Raw genomic sequence first — 20,462 nt, forward strand, 5'->3', positions numbered from 1 at the left:
CTGTGAATGAGTAAAATTTGTTGTAAGAATCCGAAAAAAAACTGTATCACCGGTTTCCCTCTCACCTGCTGGCCAGCAACGGCCTTTCTCCTTCTGCAAAGGCTGCCCGACGCTCCCCCTCCGAGGCTGTCGCGTTCACTTGGTCACAGTGCACGTTCATGCTTCGGAAGAACCGTATGGTGCACTATCAGCAAGACTTGAACGAAGGAACAGGAAGCAGCATTAAGTCGGAAAATGACTCGCGTGGCCAATTAAAACGGGCAGGAAATTGAAAAGTCGAAGATACTAGGAAATAGAGAGGATGTAGGAGATTAGGAAAATCGATTTAATGCGATCGGTTTTCCTGATTGGGTAATTTGTTACGTTGGTTCGGGGCGAAGTGAAGTTTGGCGGTCAAAATAAGATAAATAAAATACCGTCGGTGTGCGATTTGAATAGTGAAATCTTAACAATGCTTCGTTTATTTTTAAAACGTCTGACGGCATTCTCTTTGACGGTTTCCCATATCTATACTTTCAAATTTGATCCCTTCGGTGTTTATGTAATCGAGAAATGCATTCGACGTGTTCTAAAGTTCAATCTACCCGCTTATGCGGACTGTCGGATACGGTCGAGATCCATGTTAGGTCCTTTACTGTTTCGTCACTTTGTGTCAATATCCGTGTTGCTCACAGTCGTGAAACCTTTGCGTTAATAGATGCATTTATTTATGAGTTTTGTATTGAGTTCATTGTTGTTACATGTTGCATATTTTAGACGTAGCGGTGCATGTCTGAATTCAAATAAATAAAACATGGCACTATTTATTTATTTGTATTAGGTCAGCTGCTATTCATATTTTTTGTATAGGATCAAGTAAACATTGTGTCTTGTTTGTTTTTTTTTTTTCTAGTATAAATGTGCAATGTTACAAAATTTCCGATTTCGCAAATTCTAATCATATTAATTTAAAAAACTACATTTCTTCAAAGATACTATAATCTACCAATATTAATCAAAAATTCTTAAGTTAAGTGCGTTTTGATTTCATGCTTTTATTCAATTTAAAAATATATTTACATTGTACAAAATTATTAGTGTTTGACCCAAGAAAATATAAAAAATTAGAAAGTAGCCGATATTGTGCCACCGAAAATGTTACTATTTGGAGTAAACTTTAATTAGTGTACTCTGTTTAGCATTACTAATTTAACTGACAAAACGTTAGAACATTTAAATAATAATCGATAATTTCAGAGGCCGTAGAAGGTCTGTGAAACAATCTATTAAGTGCTCTGTTTCTCTGTGTTTTTAGTTTGTTTTTCTCTTCTTCTCTGTATCTCCGTATCTCCGTATCTTTATTTCTCTGCTTCTCTGTTTTTCATATTCGCTGTGTATTTCTGTTTTTCCGTTTCTCAGTCTTTCTGTATCTCTGTGTCTGTGTGTCTATATGTCTCTGTCTCTTGTTTTTTTACTTTTTTCTCTGTTTCTCTTCCGATATTTTTTCGTTTCTCTATATGTCATTCTCGTCTCTATACTCATTAAGAAATTAGATCACTTTGGGTTTTCGGGAGGACTGTGTAATCTGTTTCTATCGTATCTTTCTGAAAGAGAGCAAGTAGTTGTTTATCAACAGAGTAGATCCTTGCCATTTTTCGCCACGTCTGGTGTACCACAGGGATCCAACTTAGGGCCCCTGTTGTTTCTACTGTTTATCAATGACCTTAGTGACATAATGGATAGTAACAGATTGTTCTACGCAGACGACTTGAAATTATACGCCAAAATTGATTGTTTTAGCGATTGCTTAAATCTTCAACATGATTTAGATAAAGTTTATAACTGGTGTTGCGAGAATTGTCTGTTTCTGAACATTGGTAAATGCAAGGTGATATCTTACAGTCGTAAAAGGCAGATTACTCAGTTTGACTATAGCATTAATAATGACTTAATACAACGTTGCTCGAAAACTACTGACTTAGGTGTGACATTTGATACTGAATTTACCTTCAGGGAACATATTACGATTAAAATTAAGGAATCATGCCGTGTTTTAGGCTTCATTTACAGAAATTGTTCTGATTTTAGAAATAGAAACGATAGTTTGAAGACCCTATATTACGCTTTGGTGCGTTCTAAACTCGAGTATTGCTCTCTAATTTGGTATCCTGTGTACTCCTATATGGTTAAAGGGATAGAGCGTATCCAACGTAAATTTCTGAAATTTCTTTATCGCCAACGTTTTGGTTATTACCCTCATAGACACTTTGAGCATTCCATCCTTTTGTCTATCTTTGGAGTATTGTCACTTGAAACAAGGAGGGTCTTATCATCCATTAATTTTGTATATAAGTTAAATAATTTTTATATTGACTGTCCCCTGCTTTTAGATTATCTTAATTTTTATGTGCCTCGTTTATCGAGTAGAAGTAGTCGCACGTTTTATTGCACCTTTAATAGAAGTAATGCCCTAAAGAGATCGCCTATCACGGTTGCTTGCTCCAACTTTAATATATTTGCGAAAGATTGTGACCTTAACTTCGATTCCTTAAAATGTATTCTAGGTAAAGCTGTTCTCGAGTTTAGCAAAAAATAGTTTATCTTTATCTAATTAGTTTATATATTTTTCTATATGTTTTTGTGCGCATCTGTACACTTATTTGTTTATTGTTTTTTATATATGTATTTTGTATTTTTTTTCTTTTGCCTACTTGTGGCTTATGCTGTTTGGCAAATATATATCTATTATTATTATTATTATTATTATTATATGTCTGCTTGTATGTTTCTCTGTTAATTTATATGTTAATTACTCGGTTTCTCGGTTTCTCAGTTTCTCTGTTTCTCTCAATGTTTCTCTGTTTCCCTTTTTATCTTTATCTCTGTTTCGCAGATTTTCTTTTGCTCAGTATCTTTATCTCTGCAACTCTGTATTTCCGTACCTAACCTCCCCCCCTCTTTCTCCTGGTATCTCTGCTTTTCTCTAGCTTTATTTTTTTGTGTCTCCCTATCTTTCGGTCCATTTGTCTCTGTCTGTTCTCAGTTTTCAATTTCTCTATTTTCAGTTTCTCAGTTTTCGGTTTCTCAGTTTTCGGTTTGTGAGTTTTCAATTTCTGAGTTAGCAGTTTTCAGTTTCTCGGTTTTCAGATTCCAGTTTTCAGTTTCTGAGTTTTCAGTTTCTCGGTTTTCTATTTCTCAGTTTTCAGTTTTTCAATTTTCAGTTTCATAGATTCTCGGTTTTCTGGTTCTCGGGTTCTCAGTTTTCAATTCCTCTGTTTTCAGTCTCTCTGTTTTCAATCACTCGGTTTTCGGTCTTTCGGTTTTCAGTCTCTTAGTTTTCAGTTTCTCAGATTCCCAGTTTCTCAGTTTCTCGGTTTCTCAGTTTCTCAGTTTCCCAGTTTCTCAGTTCCTCAGTTTCTCAGTTTCCTAGTTTCTCAGTTTCTCGCTTTTCAATTTCTCTCTTTTCAGCTTCTCGGTTTTCAGCTTCTCGGTTTTCAGTTTATCGGTTTTCAGTTTATCGGTTTTCAGTTTCTAACTTTTCAGTTTCTAACTTTTCAGTTTCTCAGTTTTCAATTTCGCAGTTTTCAATTTCTCAGTTTTCAATTTCTCAGTTCCCCAGTTTTCAGTTTCTCAGTTTTCAATTTTTTTGTTTTCAGTTCCTTGGTTTTCAGTTTCTCAGTTTTTTCAATCTCTCGGTTTTCACTTTCTTAGTTTTCAGTTTCTCGGTTTTCGGTTTCTGAGTTTACAGTTTCTCAGATTTCAATTTCTCGATTTTCAGTTTCGCGGTTTTCAGTTTCTCGGTTTTCAATTTATGAGTTTTCAATTTATGAGTTTTCAATTTCTCAGTTTTCTATTTCTCAGTTTTCAGTTTTTCAATTTTCAGTTTCATAGATTCTCGGTTTTCTGGTTCTCGGGTTCTCAGTTTTCAATTTCTCTGTTTCCAGTCTCTCGGTTTCCAATCTCCCAGTTTTCAGTCTCTCAGCTTTCAGTCTCTCGATTTTCAATCTCTCAGTTTTCAATCTCTTAGTTTTAAGTTTCTCAGTTTTCGGTTTCCCAGTTTTCAATTCCTCTGTTTTCAGTCTCTCTGTTTTAAAACACTCGGTTTTCGGTCTTTCAGTTTTCAATCTCTTAGTTTTCAGTTTCTCAGATTCCCAGTTTCTTAGTTTCTCAGTTTCTCAGTTTCTCAGTTTCTCAGTTTCTCAGTTTCTCAGTTTCTCGGTTTCTCGGTTTCTCGATTTCTCGGTTTCTCGGTTTCTTGGTTTCTCAGTTTGTCAGTTTCTCAGTTTCCTAGTTTCTCGCTTTTCAATTTCTCTCTTTTCAGCTTCTCGGTTTTCAGCTTTTCGGTTTTCAGTTTATCGGTTTTCAGTTTCTAGCTTTTCAGTTTCTAGCTTTTCAGTTTCTCAGTTTTCAATTTCCCAGTTTTCAATTTCTCAGTTCCCCAGTTTTCAGTTTCTCGGTTTTCAATTTTTTTGTTTTCAGTTCCTTGGTTTTGAGTTTCTCAGTTTTTTCAATCTCTCGGTTTTCACTTTCTCAGTTTTAAGTTTCTCAGAGTCTCGGTTTCTCGGTTTCTCGTGTTCTCAGTTTTTAGTTTCCATTTTTCTAATTCTCAATTTCTAAGTTTCTTAGTTTCTCAGTTTCTTAGTTTCTCAATTTTCAGTTTTTCGGTATTCAATTCCTCTGTTTTCAGACTCTTGGTTTTCAGTCTCGGTTTTGAGTCTCTTGGTTTTCAGTTTTTCAGTTTTCACTCTCTGCTTTCAGTCTCCTAGTTTAAGTTTCTGAGATTTTCAGTTTCCAGACTCTCAGTTTCTAGATTATCGGTTTCCAGATTCTTAGTTTCCAGACATTCAGGGTCCAGATTCTCAGTTTCTTAGTTTCTCACTTTCCCAGTTTCTCAGTTTCTTAATTTCTCGGTTTCTTAGTTTTTCAGTTTCTTTGTTTTTCAGGTTCTTAGTTTTTCATTGTCTTAGTTTTCAGTTTCTGGGTTTTCAGTTTCTCGGTTTTCAATTTCTCTGTTTTCGGTCTCTCGGTTTTCAGCCTCTCGGTTTTCAGTCTTTAGTTTTCAGTTTCCAGATTCGTAGTTTCCAGACTTTCAGTGTCCAAATTCTCAGTTTCTCAGTTTCTCAGTTTCTCAGTTTCTCAGTTTCTCAGTTTCTCAGTTTTTCAGTTTCTCGGTTTTCAATTTCTCTTTTTTCAGCTTCTCGGTTTTCAATTTCTCTTTTTTCAGCTTCTCGGTTTTTAGTTTGTCGGTTTTCAGTTTCTCGGTTTTCTGTTTCTAGGTTTCTCGTGTTCTCAGTTTAAGTTTCCAGATCCTCAGTTTCTAGGTTTCTTAGTTTCTCAAAGTTTTTAATTACACCGAAGGCTAGACAACCCGTTGGGAAGCTGTAGACTGCAGTTTCGATCTTGATCTCACTCATTCGTGGTTTCTCAGTTTCTTAGTTTCTCAGTTTTCATTTTCTCGGCTATCAGTTTCTCGGTTTTCAGTCTGTTAGTTTCCAGACTCTCAATTTCCAGATTATCACTTTCTAGGTTTCTTAGTTTCTCAGATTTTTCAGTTTCTCAGTTTGCAGTGATTTGGTTTTCAGTCTCTCGGTTTTCACTCGGCTCCTAGTTTAAGTTTCCGAGACTCTCAGTTTCCAGACTCTCAATTTCTAGATTCTCAGTTTCCAGATTCCCAGTTTCTAGGTTTCTTAGTTTCTCAGTTTTCAATTTCTCGGTTTTCAATTTCTTTGTTTTCAGTCTCTCGGTTTTCACTGTCAGCTTTCAAACTGTCGGTTTTCAGTCTCTTAGTTTTCAATCCCCTAGTTTAAGTTTCTGAGATTCTCGGTTTCCAGATTCTCAGTTTCTAGGTTTCTTAGTTTCTCTGTTTTCAGTCTCTCGGCCTTCCGTATTTCGGTTTTCAGCGTCTTAGTTTTCACGTTCTCAAATTCTCAGTTTCCAAACTCTCAGTTTCCAGATTCTCAGTTTCTAGGTTTCTTAGTTTCTCAGTTTTCAGTTTCTCGGTTTTCACTCTCGGTTTTCAGTCTCTCGGTTTTCAGTGCATTAGTTTTCAGTCTCCTGTTTAAGTTTCTGAGATTCTCTGTTTCCAGATTCTCAGTTTTCAGAGTCTCAGTTTCCAGATTCTAAGTTTCCAGATTCTCAGTTTCTAGGTTTCTTAGTTTCTCAGTTTTCAGTTTCTCGGTTTTCAATTTCTCTGTTTTCAGTCTCTCGGTTTTGAGTCTCTCAGTTTTTTCACTCTCTCGGTTTTCACTCTCGGCTTTCAGTCTCTCGGTTTTCAGTGTCTTAGTTTAAGTTTCTGAGATTCTCAGTTTCTAGATTCCTTAGTTTCTCTGTTTTCACTCTCTCGGCTTTCCGTATTTCGGTTTTCAGCCTCTTAGTTTTCAGTTTTCAGTCTCTTAGTTTTCACGTTCTCAAATTCTCAGTTTCCAGATTCTCAGTTTCTAGGTTTCTTAGTTTCTCAGTTTTCAGTTTCTCGGTTTTCACTCTCGGCTTTCAGTCTCTAGGTTTTCAGTGCCCTAGTTTTCAGTGTCCTTTTTAAGGTTCTGAGATTCTCAGTTTCCAGATTCTCAGTTTCCAGACTCTCAGTTTTCAGAGTCTCAGTTTCCAGATTCTAAGTTTCCAGATTCTCAGTTTCTAGGTTTCTTAATTTCTCAGTTTTCAATTTCTCGGTTTCAATTTCTCTCTTTTCAGTCTCTCGGTTTTGAGTCTCGGTTTTTTCACTCTCTCGGTTTTCACTCTAGACTTTCAGTCTCTCGGTTTTCAGTGTCTTAGTTTTCAGTCTCCTAGTTTAAGTTTCTGAGATTTTCAGTTTCTAGATTCTCAGTTTCCAGATTCTGAATTTCTAGGTTTCTTAGTATCTCAGTTTTCAGTTTCTCGGTTTTTAATTTCTCTGTTTTCAGTCTGTCGGTTGTCGGTCTCTCAGTTTTTTCAGTCTCAGTTTTCATTCTCTAAATAAATTTTGATATATGCAAAATAAATCGTTCCATACACCGAATTTTTCGGCAACTTTTGTTAGGAATTGTATTAAATAATTGCATAATTTCTTTAAACCACAATTTTTTAGCGCTATCAGCTTTCTGAAGAAAATGAATTAGAAAAACTTAGTTATTGTTCATAATAAAATTGTGAAAAAGTCCGCATGTATTTTTTTATTAACTTGATATAGTGATATTATATTAACAAAATTTTGAGATGACGTCATCGATTGTTTGCAGAAATTGGGAGTTAAAAAAATATATTTCTCCAACAGACAAGACAATGAGACAAATTACCAAATCTGAACAATAGCATCAGCAGATTTACATACATTTACATAATTTGATGGTTTATTTTACATTTAAACAGATGGTAATATTTTAGAATTTATAATAACACTGAATTATTTTTAAAGATCAAATTCTGAATATTTCTTTTAAGTTCTCTTGATCTTAACAACCTCTCAAATAAACACCTAAGCGAAAAATACTTTTGACGTGAACATGTCATTTCTAAGTCAGTGACCAACTGTCAGTCACAGTTAACTCCAAACCAAAATATTTTCAGTTATAAAATCCAACCTCCCATTTGTTATTATAAAATACAGGTACACCGTTAAAATAAAACACACACGCTGAACCGTAATTCTAAATATCATTTATAAATAGAATAGCAAGTTGTCACACAACTCTGAATTAAAAAACGTCCTATCACTAAATGACGTTTCACTTTCATATGTTTCCAAGAAGAATGATAACTCATGCGTTACATAACTCGGTTTTTGCAGCACGCTTTACACAAACAAACATTTATCACACTACGTAAATTAACAATAACGTTACGGTATACATATGCTCTTGCTTTTGTTTGTAATGAAAAAAAAACAATCCGACGTTGTACATTACGGTATTGTTAGTTTACGTCGTGCGACAATTACCTCATTACAACAAAGGCAACAAGAAAATTATAACGTCATAAACGTTACGCCCGTCAAAAGAATGAAATTACCATTTTTATACCAAGTGGTTAATTTTTCCGTGTGCGACTACATGACATAACGAATTAAAGCACTGATATCCTGTTTGGTGTTTTTCTTCTCTCTTTGTTTTGAACTATTTTAATCGCTAGCATTGACATTTCGGTGGATGTCGGCAACGTTATTAATTTATTCGGCGAAATTATTTATAGCGGTTTTTGTGACAGCTTTGCCTTCCTCTGTCCTAATTTTTTCTGCAGCAGTTGTATGGGTCTGGTTATGCATTTTTATCTGGGTCGCAGTTGTCTACGAAAAGTTTCTTCAGGTGTAAAAAGCTAGCGGATTTTATGTGTGGAGATTTTATTTCTTTATTGGTATGCACATAGAGTAATAAAGAACCAAACAAACTTGTTGCATAAAGGCAGCCTTTCACTATAAATTGCCGAAAAGGTAGGTTCGGACAATAACTGCTAATTTATACATAATTAATACTTATTTTTTGAATAATGCTAACTTTAATAAAGGAGAATAAATAGTGTCTAGAGGTTGGTATACGTCTGGCGTTTTTTACTTATTAGTAGGTTTTTGCTGTAGGTGTGTACTGTACATTCACTGGGTATGTATCAGATTTGCAAATAAACACCCATTACCATAACAATTATTTTCTTTACATAAATTGACAGATCTTGAGCGACCATTTCACTTTAAATTTCATTTAAAAATGTCTGACAAAAAGTTAACTCAATGAGCTTACAAAAAAAAACCTCTAAATTGGAACTGGCATTAAACGAATTAAAAATGCTATCGACGTAACAGAAAAAAACATACAGCAATTAATATCCAAATAATCGTTTAACACGACTCAAATTATTTTAACCTTGATCAAATTCTCATTTTTTATACATATACTTTCAAAAACACATATCGACAGTAAAATCCCATATCCTCCAGCTCAAAAACAAACAATAAAAAACTCATTTTTTAACAGTCCAATCTCTAGAAAGGTTGAACAATGGAATCAAATTATGAATAATTTTCGTCAGATGAGGATTAAGTAATCAAAAATGAGGAAGTTCAAGTCTATTTGTCGGAGTCAATTAACTGATCACAATGCCTGAGAACGTTCATCTTCATTGTGTTAACCACCAAATCATAATAATTAGACATTCATCATCATGTTTTGTTTATAGATGCATTATTACGCAACGCAAAATCTTTCGTGTTTTTGACAAGTGGAAAGGTGTGGCTAGTGGAGAAAATTCGAAACAAGTTCGGTTTTAGGTCATTTTGTTGTAATGTATAGCAGCTAAAATCCCCAAAGGTCAAAGGTATGATGGTGAGTTCCTCATCAAACTTAACTTTCCTTTTTAATATGTATGTATCCATATCTCTGATCTAGACATGAGGTGACTACGACAAATTTCTGAGGGAAAACCAGTTGGTTTTTCTAACAGTAATAATTTGCCCACCCATTTTAGAAAAAAGTTGTAAATTACAAAAATTAAATGTCAGTTGAGCCCAAGATAATAAATCTGTTTTATGAGCGAATGAAAATATTACGGGCTGGTGAGATTTATGACGCAAAGTTTGCTCCATTTTGACCATAATCGTTTGACGTCAGTGCTTTAGGCTTCTGGTGCGAAGAAATGGTCAGAAAATGTCATGGTCTGAAAATTATGTTAAGATTTTAACAAAAAGGTCAAAGTTGTGGCACAATCAAAACACATATGTTGCTTTTGTTTTGTGTTTTATTAGTGTATTAAAAACGAGTGCAGCGACCTCTAATGGTCTCTAAAATAGCCACTACTATGTATTTATTGAACAATACGAGAACGACTGAAGCATGAAGCAAAAAAAATATATAAGAAATCAGAAAGAATGTATAGATGACTGCTCTAAAAATGTGTAATAAGAAATAAATTACAACTGAAAAAAGAAAGCCAGAGAAAGAGGTGTGTAAGTGACAAGCCAAAAACTAACATGCAGTTGCTTTAATCAAGAACTAACAGTTGCCATCCAAAAACGAAAGGAGAAAACCATCCAGTCCATACATAATAACTGGATATTTAACAAAGACTAAGTTATTCTTAAAAGACGACACCGTATAGTTACATCACGAACGTTTAATTAGTACAACCGTGTAAGTACCTAGTATTATATTTTAAGAAGTAGCTACAATATTACACTTTCCACTTCAGCAGTTGCAAAATAATTACCTATTTCAATCAATACAAGAAAGTTACCACAACGATAAATCAAACCGAGAATAACGCTATTATACAGAAATTTTATTATCTTATTCTTGACATCAACAAGAGAATGTCCGAGTGTAACCTACAGCTTATAAACTTCAATAATAAAACATTCAGGTCACCTGAATGAAACTGAAAGTAAAGGAATTAAACCTAAAATGTAAATGAACAAGCTGTTTAAACAAAAACGCAGGCGAGACCCAGCTGTTTTAGATACATTCAGCTTTCTAAAAAAATATCGAGAATAGGTGAAACAAACGATACGGTTCATTAAAAAAAAAATTACAAGAACTGATTAACGGCCCACGTGACTTAATAACGACGTCGACGGCAGCGCCCTCTGCTATCACGCTCGTGAACTACAACAGTAACCTGTACTTGTAACCGACAAAAAACCTATTGGAAAGTTTCGCTCGTCTCACCATCACCAGAATAGCGTTGGTTTTCGCTTTGTATCACATGTTATCACTCAGTTTCCCGACGTTTGCAGCTTGTTTACTTACGTCATTAAACCAAATAGTCAAAATTGGCACCATTCAAACCACAAGTTCGAAAATTGAATTACTGGTAAGTTGTTTTAACCCATTTTAATTTTACTGCAAGTAGGCTAACATCATGTAAATATTTACTTCCCGTTTTGTAGGTTTCGTTAGAATAAGTGGATTTTTTACTAGAGGTAGTGCAAATAATGCCCTTTGTAGGATAATAGGTGGTGGTCGTTTTTTTGTGACCCATATGTTTGTTCATGGTACTGATAAACGTGGCATTTTTTTTATATAACCCCACCCAGAGATAAGAAGTCGTTGTAACTGTCGTTAAATCCTCATTTAAAGTGTTTGAAATACGAGAATGGTTGTTGAAGGTCGTAGAGCGTCATATTTGTTATCTGTGGCATCTGTCAAAAGAGAAAAATCGCAAAATATGGAGGTCTTAAGCGTACTTGATATGCAGGTCATTTTTGAGTGCATGCCATAAGTATGCAACACATTATACACGAGTTGATGCTGCACACTTTGATTTGTGTGTATTTGTGTCAAAATTTCTGTTGTAGATATTTATTAAATAGTTCAGCCACGTGTGGGTTCATGATAATGATAACAGTGATCCCAAGTTATAGATAAAAGTTTGCAAAGTCATACTAGAAGTGTTTTCATTTGATCTAAAAGTAGATAATTCTAGTTTAATTTGTTTGATTATAGTCCATGAAAAAGTTTCTCTTGTGGATATTAAAAAAATATCGGGAAAGTATAGTAAAATCATCCATATGTAATTTATTTAGAATTCTAGTTCTACTTTGTCAATATTTAAACAGTGATAACATCATTTAATACTTGTTTATGAAGGATGATAACGATAATACTCAATTGCGTTATTTATAAAGAAATTGCTCAATCTATATATTTTGCGTTTATAAATATTGATGAAATTAACACAAATTTCCCTATGTAACGGTGTATTGTTTATTTTTGTTCCGTGGTTATTATTATCATAATGTTATGCGTTACAAATTGTTACATTGTATTCATAATCAGGTTTAAATTAAATGCTGAATGCGTATTTATTGCTTATAAGTAGAAATTAATAACAGCAATTGTCTTGTTTATAAATGAACCTTGTTTAATGATAAAATTGTATGGTAAAAGTATTTTGAGGAGTTTCTCTTTATTCATTTTTTAAATACAAGGTTGCTTAAAAAATCGCAAGAAAAACTGTTATGTTCTAAGTGGGTTTTACATATACTATGAGGAAATAAGAAAAATAAATAGAAAGATTATGACGTTGATTGATGGCTGATATATCGTCCAAGGACGATTGATTTTTTCGTAGCCAACTAAATTCCTTAATTTGTTTTGTTTCGGAATTTATTAGATGGATTCTTGCGGTATAAAAATGAAGTGTCAGACGATTAGTCAGAATACAGACTCTTATCAATTGTGGTCAACTTATCCTGTTAACTAACAAAAAAAGAATTACACATAGTTGATGACATTAAAAGAAACAATGGAATATTAAAATCACAAATTATATAAAAATATCCATTTGAAATAAGATTTAAGTGGGATTTATAAACTTTTATAATTTAAGTTGTTTACTACAAAAGCTTACCATTTTAGACGTGTTTTAAGTTTCTTTTTTTCTCGAAATAAGTCTACAAATATTAAGAAAAAAAAAGGCAAAATGTAGCCCCGCCCACCCGCCATATCTCAATTGTGATATTTTTTTTTATTCGCCCAGAGCCAAAGGAGCGAAATTTAATTGCAAAATCCTTATTATTTATCTACAAGAAATTACATATTTTTGAGTATCCTGTTATTCAAAGAATACTATGTATATTAAGAAAAAATTAAAGCCAAAGATTAAGCCCCACCCATTCCTGCCTTGATCTAAATAGTAATGAAGTTTTCATTCGTTGGTAGACCTAGGGGAGGAGCCTAATTGCAAAATCCATATTTCGTTACAAAAATTTACCATTTTAAAAGTGTTTTAAGTTTCTAAGAATAAAATAAATCAGCACAACTGAAATAGGGTGGGTGGGTGGGGTTTATATTTTGCCTTTTTTTCTTAAGCTCTGCCCACTTGATTCACGGCGAATAAAAAAAAATTGAAATATTAAAATATCGAAAAATTGAAAAACCAAGGACTTGAAATATGAAAAAATCCATAAATTGAAAAATCTAAAATTTAAAAATCGAAAAAGTAAAAAATCGACAAATTCAAAAATCGAATTGGAATATTGAAAAATCCCAAAACTTAGATGTCAAAAAATTAAAAAAAAAAATTAGAATGAAAACATTAAAAAAGCGAAAACATAAACATGGAAAAGAGACATCTAAAAGTCGAAAAATCTAAAACCGAAAAGTCGAAAAATTGAAAGATCCTTAAAATTGAAACATCAACAAACTGAAAAATCTAAAATTTAAAAAATTCGAAAAAAATGGAGAAATATCAATCAATCGAAAAATTAAAAAATCCAGAGATCGAAAAATTGAAACGTCAAAAAAATCGAAAAATTGAACAATCGACATTTTGAAAAATTCCAAAAGAAGAGAAATCGTAAAACTGAAACATCAGAAAATGGAAAAATGGAAAAATTTTTAAAATTGATAAACCGAAAATTTGAAGACTTGAAAAATAGAAAATTCGAGGAATCTGAAAGTCGAAAAATAGAAAGATCCTTAAATTGAAACATCAACAAACTGAAAAATTAAAAAATCCAGAGATCAAAAAATCGAAACGTCAAAAAAATCGAAAAATTGAAGAATCGACATTTTGAAAAATTCCAACAGAAGAGAAATCGTAAAAATGAAACATGGGAAAATCGAAAAATGGAAAAATTTAAAAAAATTGATAAACCGAAAATTTGAAGACTCGAAAAATTGAAAGATTCTTAAATTGAAACATCAGTAAATCGAAAAATTGAAGAATCGACATTTTGGAAAATTCCAAAAGAAGAGAAATCGTAAAAATGAAACATCGGAAAATTGAAAATAGAAAAATTTTAAAAATTGGTAAACCGAAAATTTGAAGACTCGAAAAATTGAAATTTTGAGAAATCTAAAAGTTGAAAAATCTAAAACTGAAAAGTAGAAAAATTGAAAGATTTTTAGATTGAAACATCAACAAACTGAAAAATCTAAAATTTAAAAAATTCGAAAAAAATTGAGAAACAATAAATCGAAAAATTGAAGAATCGACATTTTGAAAAATTCCGAAAGAAGAGAAATCGTAAAAATGAAACATCGGAAAATTGAAAATGGAAACATTTTAAAAATTGATAAACCGAAAATTGGAAGACTCGAAAAACTGAAAATTTGAAAAATCTAAAAGTTGAAAAATTTAAAAGTGAAAAGTCGAAAAATTGAAAGATTCTTAGTCTGAAACATCAACAAACTGAAAAATCTAAAATTTAAGAAATTCGAAAAAAAATTGAGAAACATCAATAAATCGAAAAATTAAAACATCCAGAGATCGAAAAATCGAAATGTCAAAAAAATCAAAAATAAAACATCGGAAAATCTAAAAATGGAAAAATTAAAAACATTGATAAACCGAAAATTTGAAGAATCGAAAAATTGAAAATGCGTGAAATCTAAAAGTCGAAAAATCTAAAACCGAAAAGTCGAAAAATTGAAAGATCCTTGAATTGAAACATTAACAAACTCAAAAATCTAAAATTTAAAAAATTCGAAAAAAATTGAGAAACATCAATAAATCGAAAAATTAAAAAATCCAGAGATCGAAAACTCGAAACGTCAAACAAATTGTAAAAATGAAGCGTGGGAAAATCGAAAAATGGAAAAATTAAAAAAAGTCATTAACTGAAAATTTGAAGACTCGAAAAATTGAAAATTCGAGAAATCTAAAAGTCGAAAATTTGAAAGATCTTTAAAATTGAAACATCAACAAGCTAAAAAATCTAAAATTAAAAAATCCAGAGATCGAAAAATCGAAACGTCAAAAAATCGAAGAATCGACATTTTGAAAAATTCCAAAAGAAGAGAAATCGTCAAAAAATCGAAAAATTGTAGAATTGACATTTTGAAAAATTCCAAAAGATGAGAAATCGTAAAAATGAAACATCGGAAAATCGAAAAATGGAAAAATTAAAAAAATTGATAAACCGAAAATTTGAAGACTCGAAAAATTGAAAAGTCCTAAAATTGTAATATCGAAAAATTGAAAATCGTTCCCAGACCTAAGGGCGGAGCCTAATTGCAAAATCCATATTTCCTTACAAAAATTTACCATTTTGAACGTGTTTTAAGTTTCTAAGAATAAAAAAATCATCACAATTGAGATGGGGTGGGTGGGCGGGGCTTATATTTTGCCTTTTTTTTTTTCATATTTTACATAGTATTCTTTGAACAACACAATGTTCAAAAACATATTTTTAATTTCTTGTAAAAAAAATATTTTGCAGTTAAGCTTGGTTCACGGCGAATAAAAAAAATCATCACAATTGAGATATGGTGGGTGGGTGGGCTTAAATTTTCCCTTTTTGTTATAATATGTGGAAAATTCTTTTCACAACATCAAACTTAAAATGTGTTTAAAGTGGAAAATTTGTATAAGGAAATATCTGTTTTATTTCCTTGCAAAAATGTACCAATTTAACCATATTTTAAATTTCTTGTTGTGACAAAATGGCTGTATATATTAAGAAAAAAAAAAGAAAAATATAAGCCCCGCCCACCCGCCCTATCTCAATTCTGATGATTTTTTTATTCATCGTAAGCCGAGGGGCGGAGCTTAATTGTAAAATCCTTATTTTTCTAGGAGAAACTACTACGTGAAATATGTTCTTAAGTAATCGTGTTATACAAAGAAAACTAAATGTATTAATTAAAAAAGAAACCCATCCGTCTCGATCTCAAAACTGTATTCATTCATAGCCCCGAAAAACTAGTGACGTCATCTCAAAAGAATTTTAAATGAGATGAACATTTTGTTACGTTATTTCTTTAAAATAAGTATTTTCTGTTAATAAGAAAATTAAATATTTTGTTACAAATCGATGTTTTAAGTGTTGTAGACATTCTGGCAGACATTATTTACCTTACTGTGTTATCTATAATTTTGTTGCACAATATTTTAATATTAACTTGAAATATATATTATTCAGGTAACGATAATTCTAAATCTACTTAAAGTTTCCATTTGTTATCTGAACTCGATATAGGAACATTTTACGTCACTTTTTTTATCCATGTTTACGATTACAATTTTCGACGTTGCCAGATTTCAGTTTTTCAGGATAACTTTTAAACACTGACATTGATTACATTACGACCACTTAGTTACTAAGTGTGGATCAAATTATAATAGTACGAGTAGTTAAATCTGAGTTAATACTCTTCCATCTCCATACATATTTTTTTGGACAAACAATTTCAAGTACTAATATCCCTATCGCCAATCCAAGGCCAGATAAACGATAGGCAGCATTAACAATCCCGATTTTGTTTCAATCTAGTTACCTCTCCACACTTTACCCTCTTTCTTCCAGCAACTACAAAAATGGATTTAGGCGTTTTAAAGGGTCCAGTGGAACTTTTAGCATCGAAAGTCAAAGCCTTCAAAAACTGTCTCGACCTCGCCACGGAATGCCTCACCAACAAAGACTACATGAACGCAGAAATGATCTACGGCGGCATTTTAGCCGACCTGCACAAAGACTGCATCGTGGAAGCACTCGGCCTCAACGACCTCGAGCTTTTCTCCCTACACAGCTGCTTCGCCTACTCGTCCATCGGTGCCGACTACAAATCCGAACAAGCCCTGGTCATCCTAAACTCGATCCACAAACCCATCAAATTGCCGCTGGTGCCTTATTTGAAAGCTTTCGTACACATTTCGAACGATAGGTATCTGATAAGACGTGTTTACCGCAGATGATCTCATTTTTTATTATAGATTATCGTTCGCTCACGACGAATTGCAGTGTTGTCAGACGCTCCTCAACAACGGGTACAACTTCAAACCCAACAGTATTCTAAACGAGGATATTATTCCGGAGATCAACGACGAGTTTTTGAAGTTGAAAATAAACGGTCTGAGGTTTGCTTGGTGAGTTTGGTGGGATAAGTGTTTCCGTTTACTCATTTCTGACGTTAGCGAGTTGCTCAAGGCTAAAGAAGATAACGAAGATTTGAAGAAGTGCTTTAAGGAGAATTGGTTGAAAATCGGGAAACTGTGCGAAACGGACTTCGCGAAGTTGTCGAAGAATAAGAAGAAAGGGAAGGAGGATGACGACGAACCACCTAAGGAGGTAGTTGAAGAGAAGAAAAAGAAGGCAACCGGCGCTATTAAGAAAACCGAGAAACAGATAGTGAAGAAGACCGAAATCGGAATTCAAGCGACACCAGCCAAAGGAGTAGCTATCGGAGTAAGTATTTTATGTTGGTGTTAGAACGGACGTGACTTAAAAAGTATAGGTACAAACCACCATGGAGAAGGAAGTGAATAAACAGTTATTAACCGCAGTATTAGAGATAAAAAACAAAATGAGCAACATGCAGGCTAAAAAGGATACCGAAATTAAACAATTACAAAAGAAAAATACCGAACTTAATGACAAGTTAATCGCCCGTGATAACAAACGACAAGAAAAATTAACCGAGTTTGAGTTCGTAAAAGAGCAATATATTACCTTAGAAAAGAAATATGAGCAATCGCTTAAACAAATCGAGATTCTGCAGAAAATGTTGATAGAGCAATTGCAACAAAAATATCAGATGCAGAAGAACATATATCAGTTGTGAGTTTTACTCTCTCGGGAGTTTTTGTAAGACGCGTTCTTGCAAAAACTGTATAATCTCGTCTTTCAGGTTTGAGGAAAAATGTGACTACAAAATTGAGTATTTATGTGACATTCAAAAATATTTACACCCTAGTGATAGACCTACTCCAGATGAGTGCAAGCAAGAGGTAACTATGTGGAAAAATACCCTCATCAAAATTTCTGGAGCGAAAAGAGATTTCGAGGTAAGATGGATAATCCAAGACTAGCTGTTGCTAATGGAGAGTTAAGGTCTATTATAGGGGTATTGATGACTTGATTGTTGCTAAAAAGTACCCCACGGTAAAAACAAACGACTGGCCACCAATTCCAGTCATCCCTAACGACGTACAGGACGTGATATACAGAAACTTCAGGATAATCATGCAACAAAGCAAGTCTCTGTTTAACAGTCTAACATTCCCCAACAAGTAAGTTTTTTGCTTTAGTAGCACCCTCAGTGACACAAAATTTCAGTATGTCCACTGGGACCCCCCTTTTCGGGAATTTTGGGAATTACAAAGAGAACGAGCACAATCCGAACTTCTTCGTTAATGGGTACAACGGCTATAAAGAGGATGGTAGGACAACAGGGTCACCCAATTTCTTCGGAAAATTTAACCCCACCCTTCCGTTTACCAACGGAAATAAACTTCCACCGTATCCGCTTAACCAGCAGTTCCACCAACCCCCACCACCACTATATCCACTCCCAATACCACGTTCACAGTATTCACCACAACCACAAAACAAAAAACCAGAAGTGGCACCACCATCACCCACATCAAGTGAACCAAACAACTCGTGTAAATCAGAGCAGGAGTTGCTCAAATTTCTACAATACAACTTCAAAGAGGTACCAGAGGAGGAGCTACTGGGTGCGATATGCGTAGTGCGTGATCTGTGTGGAGGGTCGCTGATAGGTTTCCCCAAAAAGAGTCTAGTGGAAGAAATTAAAAAGGTACTCAAGAAAAACGCAGGTGCTAAATCTAGTTGGAACAACATTGTGAAAACGCAGTGGCAAAATGACCACTCGGATAATAAATGTTGCATCTGTTTCGAGGATTACGACACCACGAGTAGTCACAGTCTTCCCTGCCAGCACGAATTTCATAAAAGAGTAATAATTCTATACAAAAAAATATACCCAAAGTAACGATTTTTTTCCAGTGTATTACAAACTGGCTCAAAGTACAGAGCGCATGCCCAGTTTGCAGAGTTCATGCTGTTATCGACGAGGAGTACCCGCCTCTCAAAGTTTAACTATATATCAATGATTATTTTAATATTGTTATCGATTTAATTGTGTTTGTTGTATTTTTACGTGTGTTCAAGAAAAACGCGCGAGAAGTTTTTATTTGGTTATTGAAATAACACAACATGTGTTAAGAAGTATGGTTATGTATGTTAAAAGTTGTTACGGTTGTATTTTCTGAACACACCATATAGTATTAAGTAGAGTTCGTTCATGTTAATTTTTTAAATCTTATTAACTAACTTTTGTATCAATGTACTTTATCATATCGTAATATAATTTGCTACGGTTATTTGTTGTCTTAATTTTCCCAATTAAATTTTAAGAATTTACCATTTTAAACACATTATTTTTTGCCTTTTTTTCTTAATTACATATATTTTGAAACACGATATTCAAAAACATGTTTTTAATTTCTTGTAAACAAATAAGTATTTTGGAGTTAAGCCACGCCCCCTGGGTTCACGGTGAATAAAAAAATCATCACAATTCAGATAGGGCGGGTGGGCGGGCTTACATTTTGCCTTGAAACTTAAAACATGTTTAAAATAAAACATAGAAGGAAATATCGATTTTGCAATTGGTCTCCGCCCCATAATTGCATATTTTCTCGCAAAAATGTACTATTTTAACCATATTTTAAGTTTCTTATAGTAAAAAGTAGGCTATGTATATTAAGAAGAAAAGGCAACATATAAGCCCCGCTCACCCGCCCTATCTCAATTCTGATGATTTTTATATTCGTCGTAAGCCGAGGGGCTGTGGTGACCGAATTTGAATCAAATTTTCGCGCCGAAATTAATTAACAGCGGCGCGAAATCACATTTGAATAATTTGAATGTGAATTTGAAAGAAAGAAAAATTCAATCAAAAAATCGTGACACATAGGCAACCATATATGCACGTTAGCGCTTGGGGGTACTTCTGCATGTTTTAGCAGTGATGGTTTTAGTTAGAGAGCGGCATGTTGAAAGCGTGGGTCATTGTTGTTTGGTTAGGTGATGGGCGGGTGCATGGTGAAAAGACGCTATAAGTAGCTAGATTAAATTGGTTGGTTTGGTAGTTAATAAAAGGGAGTAAGCCTTTGTTTAACGACAATCAATCGTAACTCCGATGACGACACAGTTTTCCCCCAACACGTGTAGCTAATTCTTGCGGGTTTTAATCGAAAAACACGCGATCTTTCAACGCGAACCACGTGGTGTAAATTTGTTTTATTGTTTGTAAATTCACCAATCAAATTAGTTTTTTTTATCGTCAAATAGTGCTAACACACTTTAACAATAAGGATTACTTAAATAAACCACTTACTAGATTTCATCGAATTCATTTAGTCAGGATAATAATTCTTTGTTTAACAAATTACGAATGAAGTTTCTGGATGCATATACGTAAGTGTTACATTATAACACTTATTAATTCTTCACACAAGATTACTAATAGTTCAGGGGATAAAATAACTTCCCTTAGGCAGTTATCATCGTTATTATCATCGTATCACTGAGGCATGTCCTCGCCACACTAAAGATTGATTACATCACCGATACGCTTATTCCTCGCAACGCTAAAATTTACATCATCGAGGTATTTCCTCGCAACGTTAAAATTTACATCATCGAGGTATTTCCTCGCAACGATAAAATTTACATCACCGAGACGCTTCTTCCTCGCAACAATGACTGGATATTTTTGTGTTTGTTTATTATGTGTTTTGTTGGGTAACCAGTTCGCGGTACTATAAACGCTCAA

At 33.6% G+C, this 20,462-nt stretch overlaps 1 protein-coding gene across 1 annotated transcript; it reads left to right on the top strand.

Moving 5' to 3' along the window:
- Positions 1–10,561: 10,561 nt before the first annotated feature.
- Positions 10,562–19,005, top strand: LOC135125800 (uncharacterized). The gene is made up of 9 exons (XM_064051493.1): positions 10,562–10,746; positions 16,187–16,544; positions 16,594–16,746; positions 16,795–17,065; positions 17,115–17,437; positions 17,508–17,664; positions 17,711–17,889; positions 17,936–18,578; positions 18,629–19,005. Exons 2-9 carry the CDS (start codon positions 16,198–16,200, stop codon positions 18,719–18,721), a joined length of 2,166 nt encoding a protein of 721 aa, XP_063907563.1. The 5' UTR covers positions 10,562–10,746; positions 16,187–16,197; the 3' UTR covers positions 18,722–19,005.
- The last annotated feature ends 1,457 nt before the right edge of the window (positions 19,006–20,462 follow it).

This window comes from Zophobas morio, unplaced genomic scaffold (genome assembly GCF_036711695.1).
Source record: "Zophobas morio isolate AGI-343-1 ecotype UQ-CSIRO unplaced genomic scaffold, CSIRO_AGI_Zmor_V1 ptg000002l, whole genome shotgun sequence".
Classification (NCBI taxonomy): domain Eukaryota; kingdom Metazoa; phylum Arthropoda; class Insecta; order Coleoptera; family Tenebrionidae; genus Zophobas; species Zophobas morio.

What these genes read in the sequence shown, in the direction of transcription:
- LOC135125800 (XM_064051493.1), top strand. Translation starts at nt 16,198, where the DNA reads ATGGATTTAGGCGTTTTAAAGGGTCCAGTGGAACTTTTAGCATCGAAA. An exon ending in CCAAAGGAGTAGCTATCGGA is followed by an intron (nt 17,066 to 17,114) that starts GTAAGTATTTTA and finishes TAAAAAGTATAG; the next exon opens with GTACAAACCACCATGGAGAA. An exon ending in AGCACGAATTTCATAAAAGA is followed by an intron (nt 18,579 to 18,628) that starts GTAATAATTCTA and finishes ATTTTTTTCCAG; the next exon opens with TGTATTACAAACTGGCTCAA.